At 46.6% G+C, this 13,260-nt stretch overlaps 1 protein-coding gene across 1 annotated transcript in view; it reads left to right on the forward strand.

Moving 5' to 3' along the window:
* Window positions 1-13,260, forward strand: part of LOC311240544 (uncharacterized protein) — a gene marked incomplete at its 5' end in the record, with an annotated part of 243,031 nt that overhangs the window by 210,498 nt on the left and 19,273 nt on the right. The window contains 2 exons of the mRNA XM_084329122.1: window positions 5,511-5,578; window positions 5,842-5,986. Of these exons, the coding sequence (XP_084185248.1) occupies window positions 5,511-5,578; window positions 5,842-5,986 (213 nt within the window). The remainder of the gene's footprint in view (window positions 1-5,510; window positions 5,579-5,841; window positions 5,987-13,260) is intronic.

The following is a 13,260-nucleotide window of genomic DNA, read 5'->3' on the forward strand; positions in this document are numbered from 1 at the left end:
TTGCATATAAGCTTCTACAGTTAAAATGTATCAAAGAAAAATGTCCATCTAGCCTAAAAGACTGAATGAAAAATAACAATAGGTACATACTAGAAATAAGCTTTTGAATAAATTCCAATCCCTCTCTATATATAGTATAAATATATATAAAACGTTATACACTGTGTTATCTTCATTTTAAGGGTAAATAGGTTTTGCGGCTCCAGGTGAGGGGCAAACTGGCTCTTTTGATAGTAAAGGTTGCCGACCCCTGACCATGGTTGATGACTCCCGTGCGTAATCCTGCCAACGTTGGAGAGGCTGCATACAATCGGCCTCACATCAGAACGTGCGGTGTAATCGAGCACACATTTGGCATCTTAAAATGCCTGGATCATGTCGGTGGGGCAATGCTATAGTCCCCCCAAAGCACATCACTACTTTAGGTGCTGGTTATAGGTAATAATCACAATAAAGAGAATAGAACCCGCACACTCATGCTCCAGAATAAACTTTTAATTTATAACGTTTCGTCAGGTCCATGAGGAGTAGACGCTGGAAATACGGTCAATGAAATGTTTATTCTGGAGTATATGATAATGCGGGTTCTATTATCTTAACTAAACATTAAATACAACTTTCTCACTGAAAAAATATTCCTAAATGAGAAGATATTTTCACTGGCACAGTGCCTAACTTCGGTCTAAAGATTCAGCACCATGGACAGGTCTGCTAAAAATAATTTATTTGGGGATGACATGACAAACAAAAGCAATGAAAGATAACAAAAACAAAGGATGCAATGTGTCATGAAAATACAAATTAAGCAAGCTCTATACATTACAAAATAAACTAAATACAATACGAAATAAACTAAATACAAATGGTGAAAAATACTGTTATGTCTATGCCTCATTTCGGGTTTATTTCCCCCCCTTCCTGATATCCGCCAACAGCGTTGCCAGGTGCAAACTTCTCCGCAAGCCAACTGCGCTGGAGCAAATCAGGAGCAAAGCAAATCAGTAGCAAATTGCACACCTATGGGTGTGTTTGCGCTAGTATATCATCCGCGCAATATCCTTAGTGAATAAGTTGCAAAGACAGATCACTATGAACTCGTGTACCTGTCTAGGTCAGACACGCCTCCTAGAGCTCCTTATAAGCTAGGCTCTGTGCCGTGTGCAAATGAAGTTGCAAAAAGTCAAGAGTTTAGACACACCTGTCCAGCTCATTAAATGCAACTGATGCATGCAGCCGTGTAAAAATGGTGGCGGAAGCGCTTTGCAACCGATCAAAATGAGATTAGATTAATGTATTGTCATCATATACAGGCTACTACAGCTCGTGGCCACCTGCCGCAGCGCGCGCACGCACACACACACACCCACACACCCACACACACGCTTGCAGTACTGTATAGTAATGAATGAACGCAGTAGGCTTATATTATTCTAATGACTTGTGAAATCACATAGATACTGCGCTGCCTATAGTAGTACAGTTCACGAGTCCGCTGCCCAACTCTGGCGGCCTTAATATGTGTACTGTACTTATAGGGCAGAGCATATATATTATCTACTAAATCCTAATTAAACAAGTAATTATTCTAATTACTAAGCCTACTGTTAATTCATTAGACACGTAGGCTACATAGTGTATTCCAATATCTGTTTAATTGATTAATGATATATTTGAAAGAATGCAGGTTATAGTTATAAAACAAATGTCTGTCCCATTACCAATCAATGGGATATATTCCATGTTGGCTATAACCTGCATTCTTTCAAATGTATAATTAATCAATAAAACAGATATGTAACAAATAAGAAATACAAATTCCACAGAAGGCATTAAATAATTATTATTTTCAATCATTTCACAATAATTGTGTTTGAATATCTGAGTAATTAAAGTAATTATACATTTGTCTAAAATAGCTGGTTCAGATATGGTTAATCCAGCTGCCCTGTGATCAGATGAATCCATATTATTTATTTTTCCAACATCAAATGCATAATTTCTTATCTTACAAATATTGTCATATTTATTGAAATTATGATTGATTAATTAATTAATTCCAAGGAGGCTTGTAGGGTTGACATGAAGGAATCACTATGATTCCTCCCAAATAAAGCCATTAAGAACATGGAGCACACAGTCTGTCAAGTTAAGTGTGCTCCTCCGCACTCGTAAATTCTCTCAAAGAACTCTCAGCCACGGCCGAATCCAATCTTAGGAACGTTTGGGGAATCTCTCTACCAGCCCTAATATGTCGCAAATCGGCCTGAGAGCACATTTCTTGTCGTAAATCAGTTGGGGAATGAGAACCATTGTTTCCCACGAGTATAACAATGTCACTAAATTGAATGGGTGAAGGATGTTCCTTGCCGTTTACCTTGTAACTATTCGCCAGAAATCTCAAGTTAACTTCAATGTCGGTGGCTCTGGCACCCGGAAAGCATTTAATCATGGCTGGCTTATCTAGCTTGATATGCCGGGTGATGGAGTCGCCAATCCCTAGGACAGGTCTTCGGGGAGCCTGTGTAGGCCGCCACAGCCTGGGATTGGGACCTGCATCAAGCACTGCATACCGATTGGGATGTGTAAAGTCAGGTTGCTGAACAGGTGCCGAGACCGTGCGGGGACACAGCCACCCCGAAGCAGGCACAAAGTCCACGTCCTGAGCACTAGGACTGGGAAACCTCGCTGGAGGCTCCATAACCATCTGACCAACCATCTGACCATCTTTCTTTTGGCTGGCTATAAACAAAGAGCCTGTGAGGCTGTTGTGTCGCGAGAGGTGAAGCAGTGATCCGAGAGCTCAGAGGCCAAGACGCACTGGAGGACGTCGGCTGGGGCATGCTCCGGTCTAGCGCCAGTGTGAGTGAATATGCGGATGTTGTAGTCAGCTTCATAACGTTAGCTGACGTCCCCACGAAGAAGGTGCCGGTTTTCCCAAACCAGAAACCGTGGGTGGACAACTCCATCCGAGTGGCCCTGAATGCTCGTACTGCTGCTTACAACTCGGGCCGAGCATCGGGAAGTATGGAAGAGTACAAGGTAGCAGCTTATATGCTACGCAAAGAGGTATGGGCTGCAAAACGGCGATATGCGAACAAGATGGAGACACAGATGGCACAGAATAACACGAGAGGCTTATGGCGGGGAGTACGAATGATAACTGATTATAAAGTCAGCCCCCCCTCAATAGTGAGTGCCGATGCCTCTCTTGCGGATTAACTCAACTCCTTTTATGCCAGGTTTGGGGCAAGCAGTGGCGACGTTAGCTCACCGGCTATCTGCGTCACTGACGCGCCGGCTGCGGCGGGGATTCATCCGTGGGGGGGGGGGGACACACTCTCTCATTGGCGGAACACAGCGTGAGATTAGCGTTTATGGGAGTAAATACTAGGAAAGCTGCAGGCCCAGATGGGATAACAGGACGAATACTAAAGTCCTGTGTAAATCAGCTGTCCCCAGTATTTACAACCATATTCAATCTATCACTGGTTGAGTCCGTGGTCCCTGCCTGCTTCAAAGTGTCCACTATAATCCCTGTACCAAAAAACTCCTCTCCAGCAGGCCTAAATGACTACAGACTGGTGGCACTCACCTCTGTGGTCATGAAATGCTTTGAGAGGCTGGTCAAGGACCACATCTCTGCCTCTCTCCCTAGTAACATGGACCCACTGCAGTTCACATATAGGACAAACCGGTCCACTGACGACGCGGTCTCCCAAGTACTACACATCACACTATCTCACCTTGACAGACAGAAGGGGGGCTATGTGAGATTGCTGTTCATTGACTATAGTTCAGCTTTCAACACCATAGTCCCCACCAGACTGGTTGACAAGCTGATTGATCTGAGTCTGAGCTCCGCCATGAGCGCCTGGATCCTGGACTTTCTATGTGACAGGCCCCAGGCGGTCAGGGTTGGGGGGTCATACCTCCAGCAAAATCACCCTGAGTATCGGGTCCCCTCAGGGCTGCGTTCTGTGCCTCTGGTGCCGGGATAACAGCCTACTCCTGAACATTGGTAAAACCAAAGAGCTGATCGTGGATTTTAGGAGAATACAGCAGGGGACACACACGCCACTGTGGATAAACGGGGCTATCGTGGACAGGGTGAGCAGTTTAAAGTACCTGGGAGTCCACATCACAGAGGACCTGACATGGTCAACACACATAGATTATGTGGTGAAAAAGGCGAAACAGCGCCTCTAGCACCTGAGACAGTTAAGGAAGTTCAGAGTATAGGGGAAGATACTCCACTCCTTCTATTCCGGGGCTGTAGAGAGCATTCTGACTGGAAACATCACTGCCTGGTTTGGAAACAGCACGGCACAGGACAGGAAGGCACTCCAGAGAGTGGTGCGCTCAGCAGAGCGTACTATGGGTATTGCACTACCACCCCTGCAGGACTTATATAACAGGAGGTGCAAATCCATTTTATTACTGTATTATTGCACAATCGATGCGGGCGTGACCACCCGCATTTCACTATATACCCTGGTATGTATGTGACAAATAAACCTTTTGATTCTTCTCATAACTAAGGTGCCTGGGGTGCCTGTGAACTCTAAAGTGGACTGTTTTCCTGACTCAAGTTTCACGGACACATCTCTCTAGTAGAGTTAACCTATCAAGCAGAGAGGCACAGAGAGAGCAAGAAGACATGCTTACCAAGATGGAGATGGAGAGCCACAAGCAAGTGTGGGCTAACAAACAGACCACACAATGGAATCACCTAATGGAGGATGGAAGCAAAACACAGATTGGAATTATATAAATTAAGATGCAAACTAAGGTCATAGGGGTAGACCAGACCAAACTGGACCATGCAGTGAGAAAGGACATCAGGTTGTAGGGGTAGATCTCAGTGGGGGATCTCTATACCAAACGCATGGGTAACAAGGTGACACAAGTCCTTGGTGACTGGAGATGTCCTGCATGGTCAGTAGAGGAAGCACAGCCACAGGAACAGTGGATGGCTCCTGTAGCATAAGATAAAGACAAAACGCTATGCAGAGTTTGCAGACTTTGAATGGCGTGATGTAGCCAAATTAATTTACCCACTGTAGGATAATAATATAAATACTAGTTTATAATAGTATAATAGTTAAATAATAGTTTGTAAATGTATAACAGTTAAATAATAGTTTGTAAATGTATAATAGTTAAATAATAGTTTGTAATTGGACAATAGTTAACTAATAGTTTGTAATTGGACAATAGATAAATAATAGTTTCTAATTGTATAATAGTTAATTAATAGTTAATTAATAGTTTGTAATTGGAAAATAGTTAAATAATAGTTTATTGGATAATAGTTAAATAATTGTGTGTGTGTGTGTGTGTGTGTGTGTGTGTGTGTGTGTGTGTGTGTGTGTGTGTGTGTGTGTGTGTGTGTGTGTGTGTGTGTGTGTGTGTCGTGCGTGCGTGCGTGCGTGCGTGCGCGCGCGCGTGTGTGTGTGTGTGTGTGTGTGTGTGTGTGTGTGTGTGTGTGTGTGTGTGTGTGTGTGTGATAGACCAGGATCATTCTAGACTGTGGAGAGGACAACGTGTGTGTTCCTGACCTGAGGCTGACCGCTGAGGCGTGAGTATAACATTTGGTCTGAACCTGACAAATATCTGGTCATAATTTGACTAATATCCTGTCTGAACTTGACTCATATCTGAACCTGATTAACATCTGAACCTGATCTCTCTCTCTCTCTCTCTCTCTCTCTCTCTCTCTCTCTCTCTCTCTCTCTCTCTCTCTCTCTCTCTCTCTCTCTCTCTCTCTCTCTCTCTCTCTCTCTCTCTCTCTCTCTCTCTCTCTCTCTCTCTCTCTCTCTCTCTCTCTCTCTCTCTGTGTAGTAGTACAGATAGTGTAGTGGTTGGTGCAGAGAGACCTGTGTTAGTGACTCTGAGAGCAGAGAACAGAGGAGAGGGAGCCTATGAAACGGAACTGGTGGTCCATACCCCCAAACACACACACTACCAACGCACTGAGGAGAGAGAGGTAACACACACATCTAGACACACACACTACCAACGCACTGAGGAGAGAGGTAACACACACATCCTAGACACTCACACTACCAACGCACTGAGGAGAGAGAGGTAACACACACATCTAGACACACACACTACCAACGCACTGAGGAGAGAGAGGTAACACACACATCTAGACACACACACTACCATCGCACTGAGGAGAGAGAGGTAACACACACATCTAGACACACACACTACCAACGCACTGAGGAGAGAGAGGTAACACACACATCTAGACACACACACTACCAACGCACTGAGGAGAGAGAGGTAACACACACATCTAGACACACACACTACCAACGCACTGAGGAGAGAGGTAACACACACATCTAGACACACACACTACCAACGCACTGAGGAGAGAGAGGTAACACACACATCTAGACACACACACTACCAACACACACCTAAACACACACACACCTATGTAGTGCGGTGGCTTAGCACCAGATTTGAGAAGGATGTGGACACGCCGGACAAAAGCACCAAATTTTTCCCACGTGTTCCTCATCATCATAGCTTTCATTTTGGGGTAGGGGCCACGTCATCATGATGGATTTCAAGATGGCCGCCATGTAAAATCAAGGTTCTGCCCATTAATAAATATCTTGGTCCATAGCGCGCTCAATATTTGAGCGAACACAAAGGTATTGGTATCCCTGTAAACTAGAGAAGCTAAGCTTTCCATTGGTATCATTTTCATTAAGCCCAACTGTTGGGAAGGGGTTTTTAATAGGCAATGATTCAAAATGATGTTACATTTTCGCCTAGAAAAAACTGCCATGCTCATCTTCCAAAAGGTCCCTTGGCCGTTCACATGAATATATCAGAGTGAACATTGGTTTTATAGGTACCCACAAGCCACAAGCCTCTTCTTTCCAGACATACCCACTTTGTCCAACTTGCATGTTATTTGGGGCAATAATCAAGCAGGTTTGTGCATGTGGTACAAATGTGTTGAACATTTTAACAACTGCCAAAAATGTGAATGTTGGGTTAGGGTTTGTTGTTAGAATGTTGAACATAGAAGATCAATTTTGGTGTCAAACTACAAATTTTCTGGGTCAATAAATGTGCTAATGCTATGAAGAATGTCACCAGATGAATATTTGTACCATTCTAACAACCTATTTACATCATGTTTTACTTGTTTAACAGTCAGACATGCATGAATGCATTTAATATGCTGTCAAGCTCCTGCATGTACTCCACGTCAGCCACGTTGAGGCATCCAGTGAGATAGAGGCCAAAGGAGTGGAGCGCCTCTCCGTCATCGGACTTGATAGTAGGCCAGTTCAGTGCATTGTATATACGCCATTGAGATCTTGTATCCATTTCCAAAATGTTCTTTCATGAGCCTCCTTGCCTCGCGATAGCCTCGCTCTGGTTCCATGTGAAGACAACTTCTTATCAGCTCTCTCGGCTGTCCATCCGTGTACTGCTCCTTAAAGTACAGCCGGTCTCTGTTACTATCTGTCTTGTCCTCCACTCCGTGTTCAAAGGCCATGATGAATAGCCTGTACCCCATAGGGTCTCCCTTGAATATAGGAATCTGTTGAGGGGGCAGAGTAGCATGGTTTTGTTGCTTAACTAGGAAATCCACCATGGCTCGTATTTTGCAGAGACTCTTGTTCCTTCTGTGTAGCACCGCCAGGTGCTCTGGAGCTGCTACTGTAAGCAGGTTCAGAGCACCTGGCGGTGCTACACAGAAGGAACAAGAGTCTCTGCAAAATACGAGTAGCCTGCGTAGCCTGCTCGTGAGCTTGTGATTCGAAGGGCTTCTTTTTCTCTATGTAAGAGTTCATTCCATCCCTACGGGACACTCTGGATGAGGCTCGCTGGCCCTCGTACTCTTCCAATACTTTGAACTTAGCCTCTGCGGCAGCTAAAGCAGCATGGACCTGTAAATCCTCTCGCTCTGCTCTTAGATCCTGTTCCTACCTCTCTGCTCTTAGCTTAGATGAGGTAGCTAAGAGCAGAGCCTCCTGTTCATCGAGTTGTCGTTTTTGCTTTAGAGCGGAAGCCTGGGCTAGCAACTCAGCCCTCTCTAATTCAGCTTTCAGACACACGCTTGCAGATGATGTTCTGGGAAATGTAGTGGATGGTGCTCTAGACCCTTTCCTTTTTACGACGCCGGATGCACTGTCTTCAGGCCTGACCTCATCTTGGTGCTTCCTAGACTCCGCTATACGCTGATGCACCTCTTTCATCCATGTGTCAGCCTTTACTGTGAAGTTGTAAAATGTGTCAGCCTTCGGCGTGAACCATTCATCCTGATCTTTCTTCTTCTCCTCTTCTGAGGTCTTGCTTAGTACCACCTGGACTGAAGTTTAAGCTCACCGAACTCTCCAAATAGATTGTTGAATTCTACCAATCTTGTACACTTTCCAAGTTACCGTCGTCGTCCTCATCCATTCATTGATTCATCTTATTCATGTGACCAGTTAGTTGACCTAACTTAGCTCTCCTCTTATTAATGGCCTGACGGACATCTTCCTCATAGACCCTTTGTGTCATCTCAACCTTCTTAGGTTCCGACATTTTGTTGTTATCCTTCTTTCAGCGCTCCAGTAGTTTGTGTTGATTCCTTTTTCCTCTTGGAACAGAGTTTTCTTACTAATATGAGGGCAGACATTCCACTCTACTGGTTGAAGTTGCTTACTCGTGAGTAGTACGTTCGTTGATAAAGAAAAATAATGTCCACAGCCAGTGTAAAACATGGATATCCAAATGGTTTATTTCTCTTCCACAGCGAAGTCTTTCTTTACAGAAGTGGTCCTAAAGCTACTTTCCTAAATATTCACGTCACTACTACAAGGTAAGAAAACTGTATTTTCCCAGTCTCCAAAATCACCGCCGACTCGACACATGAAAATTCCTCCACACTGGAAAGCCGTAAATCGACTTGCCGGCTCTTTCCAGAGCAAAACGGTAGGCTTGGCACCCTGGTTGAGAAATGCAGGCTTCAGTCTATGTTGTTTAGTCTATCTGTTAAGTCCTGTTCAGTCCTGTTTCAAGCTACACACTGCCTGTTCTTCTTCTTCTTCTTATTTGAATTTCCGGCAGAGTAGACGCATCGTGGCGTATTACTGCCCTCCGCAATTCTTTTTATGGGCTCTTCTTCTTCTCCTTCTTCTCCTTCTTCACCTTCTTTTTCTTCTTCTACTGGACCCCGTCATCAACTACATTGTCCATTGGAGTGCAGCTACTGCTGCTACTTCCTGCCTGAGCCCCCCTCCGCGAGACCCTCCTTGCCCCCTGCTATCTTATCCTGGGCTGCTTTGTCCCTCGCAGCCTTGTCCCTCGCAGCCCCCTCAGCCAATTCATTACACACCTCCTTCCAGTCCAGACCTTCCAATCCTAGATGTTGAACCGCTATCCTAACAATCATCTTCACCATCTCTGTTCTACCCTTAGCCTCTGCCATACCAGTAACTACCCCTGCCATGAAGGCCACAATACCTAATTTCTCCTCCCTTCCCCTCTCTCTTTCCACCTGCTCTACCCTCACTGCCAAATGCCCTCCTTCAACCCCCTGCACCCTTTCTTGGCTACCCTGTCCTGCCCTGCTAACCGCCCCAGCATACGTCAACTTACCCTCCCTTCTCTCTCTCCGATCCGCGACCTCCTTCATCATCACTTCGCACCCCCGAAACGCTACACTATGCTCCCCACCACAACTACAGCACTTCGGCTTCACTCCCTCTCCACAATTCCCATATTCATGTTCCCCGCCACACCTAGCGCACCTCATCCCCTTCCTACACGTAGTAGCTATATGGCCAAACCCCTGGCACCTATAGCACCTAAGAGGATTATGAACAAATTCCCTAACCCTATACATCCTACGCCCTACAAACACCTCCCTAGGAACAACCCCACCCTCAAACGTAATCACTACCGTCCCCGTCACTGCCCTCTCTGCTCCCCTCTTCATCCTTTCTGCACTCTTAACTATGCCATTACGCCCGTTCTCCATTAGCTCTTCCACCAGCTGCTCTACTATAACCTCGACCGGTACCCCAGCTATCACCCCCTTACATCCCCCCCCCCTCTTCTCCCCTACTCTCGCCACCTTACTTATACCCACCCCCCCCAATGCTCTGCATCTTCCTAGCCACCTCCACCTGCCCCTCACTACCACACCCTGTGTTCTTCTTCTTCTTCTTATTTGAATTTCCGGCAGTGTAGACGCATCGTGGCGTATTACTGCCCTCCACAATTCTTGCTTCGCCCACACTTGAGAAAGTTTACACTCCTCTTCCTCTTCTTCTCATCTTCAAAACACATTTCTATCGTCTCTGTCTCCTTCTTCTCTGCTCCTCTTGTCATACAATCACTCTCTTGGAGGGCCCCCCCAAGAGGGGGAACCCTCCATCTCCTGTGTTCTTCTTCTTCTTCTTATTTGAATTTCCGGCAGAGTAGACGCATCGAGGCGTATTACTGCCCTCCGCAATTCTTTTTATGGGCTCTTCTTCTTCTCCTTCTTCTCCTTCTTCACCTTCTTTTTCTTCTTCTACTGGACCCCGTCATCACCTACATTGTCCATTGGAGTGCAGCTACTGCTGCTACTTCCTGTCTGAGCCCCCCTCCGCGGGACCCACCTTGCCCCCTGCTATCTTATCCTGGGCTGCTTTGTCCCTCGCAGCCTTGTCCCTCGCAGCCCCCTCAGCCAATTCGCTATACACCACCTCCCAGTCCAGACCTTCCAATCCCAGATGTTGAACCGCTATCCTAACAATCATCTTCACAATCGCTGTTTTACCCTTAGCCTCTGCCATACCAGTAACTACCCCTGCCACGAAGGCCACAATACCTAATTTCTCCTCCCTTCCCCTCTCTACCTGCTCTACCCTCACTGCCAAATGCCCTCCTTCAACCCCCTGCACCCTTTCTTGGCTACCCTGTCCTGCCCTGCTAACCGCCCCAGCATACGTCAACTTACCCTCCCTTCTCTCTCTCCGATCCGCGACCTCCTTCATCATCATCTCGCACCCCCTAAACGCTACACTATGCTCCCCACCACAACTACAGCACTTCGGCTTCACTCCCTCTCTACACTTCCCATATTCATGTTCCCCGCCACACCTAGCGCACCTCAGCCCCTTCCTACACGTGATAGCTATATGGCCAAACTCCTGGCACCTATAGCACCTAAGAGGATCATGAACAAATTCCCTAACCCTATACATCCTACGCCCTACAAACACCACCCTAGGAACAACCCCCTCAAATGTAATCACTACCGTCCCCGTCACTGCCCTCTCTGCTCCCCTCTTCATCCTTTCTGCACTCTTAACTATGCCATTACGCCCGTCCTCCATTAGCTCTTTCACCAGCTGCTCTACTGTAACCTCGACCGGTACCCCAGCTAAAACCCCCTTACATCCCCCCCCCTCTTCTCCCCTACTCTCGCCACCTTACTTATACCCACCCCCCCCAATGCCCCGCATCGTCCTAGCCACCTCCACCTGCCCCTCACTACCACACCCTACGGCCAGATTCCCATCCCACAAAACTTTCACGTACTTTACCTCTCCTAGTTGCGCGGCAATGAGTTTGGGCCACTCGAGCCTACCTACCTTCCCCTCACCCCTCTCCCTCTCAAGCCTGACCACTATATGGATCACTTCCTCTTTTGCCACATCTTTTCCAGCACCCTCGTCTCCCGGCCCACTTGAGCTATCGTCCCCCACTTTCTTCCTCTTCCCCCCTTCTCCCCCCCTCTCCTCCCCACTACTCTCACCCTTGCCCTGACTATCCCCATCGCTGTCGTTCCTCTCCGTCCGCTTCTTCCTCTTCTTCCTCACCGTTTTCCACCCCTCCTCCTCCCTCTCTTCTTTCTCACTCTCCTCCCCCCTGTACTCCGACCCCTCGCCCTTTGACTGATCGCGAATATCGGTCGTTCTGGGAATTCGTAGCTCCATTTGCCGTTCTTCCTCTTCCTTCTTCTTCTTCTTTACAGCTAGTTCTTCTCTCCTCTCATCCCCTTTGACACAGCAACACGGTGGGCAAGGCTCGTCCACCGTTCCACAGCAAACGTACTTTCCCCACCCCTCCTCCTCCCTCTCTTCTTTCTCACTCTCCTCCCCACTGTACTCCGACCCCTCGCCCTTCGACTGATCGCAAATATCGGTCGTTCTGGGAATTCGTAGCTCCATTTGCCGTTCTTCCTCTGTGGACTATATATAGAGACACAAATGTTCTAGAATGTTCGGTTATGACATCATACAGTGACATCACAAATGTTCCAGAACGTTCGATCATGATCATACTGTGACATCACAAATGTTCTAGAACATTCAGGCATGACATCATACTGGGACATCACAAATGTTCTAGAATGTTCTATTATGACAAATAAGACGGTTCAATGACTTTATCTAAATCCAATCAATATTCCTAATGCCGTTTCATTGTAAGATTATAAAAATAAACATATAAACATTCATATAATACAATAACCTAAATATAGCTTTGGCTCCTCCACCATCTGCCATGCTCTTGGGAAAGACAAGTCCACAGCACTTCCCATCTTCCATTCATACACGGGCTGTGACACAACTTCAACATTTTGCGGGAAGGGGAAGAAGTCTGCATGGGTGGCTTGGAATGCCTACCCTCAAGTCACAGAGGCCTTCAACTTCATGGCAGAAAATCCATTTACTCCTGTGACCATAGAAGCCCAGCACTTTCACCTTCTGGAGCGCTTTATCATCATCTTCTATGACAAGACTAGTGAATTGAAACCTGTCGATGAAGCACGGCGAGTGTTGTTCTGTCAAAGAAACAGATCCATGGAACACATTCCACCTACCCAAGATGCACTTCTGCAACATGTAAAGCGAATTGCTTACCAGTCTGGGATCTGGGCGATGTCTGACCTGGCCCAACAGCCGGCACCCAGCCCTGAAGGATGGGGATGGACCTTGGATGGAGAGGTCTGGCTTCCTGTGTGGAGCAATCTACCCATGGCATCAAAAGCCTGCAATGAACTTGTGAAGTGCAATTGAAGTGGTTGTGGTGCAAGGTGCTCATGCAAGAAGGCACATTGGAAATGCACAGATCTTTGCAGCTGCCATTGTGACAGATATGTCACAGCTTCTGTGCACTCACCCGGAGATTCCCTGGACCACTCTCTCGTGCTTCCTGGACTCCAGCCTTCCTACCGCCTGCCCGCTGAGGAAGATTCCGACCAGGATCAAAGCCAGCGTGCCATGGTTCCCAGTGCCAGAC

The sequence above is a fragment of the Notolepis coatsorum genome, assembly GCF_963971535.1.
Source record: "Notolepis coatsorum genome assembly, chromosome: 14".
NCBI lineage: Eukaryota > Metazoa > Chordata > Actinopteri > Aulopiformes > Paralepididae > Notolepis > Notolepis coatsorum.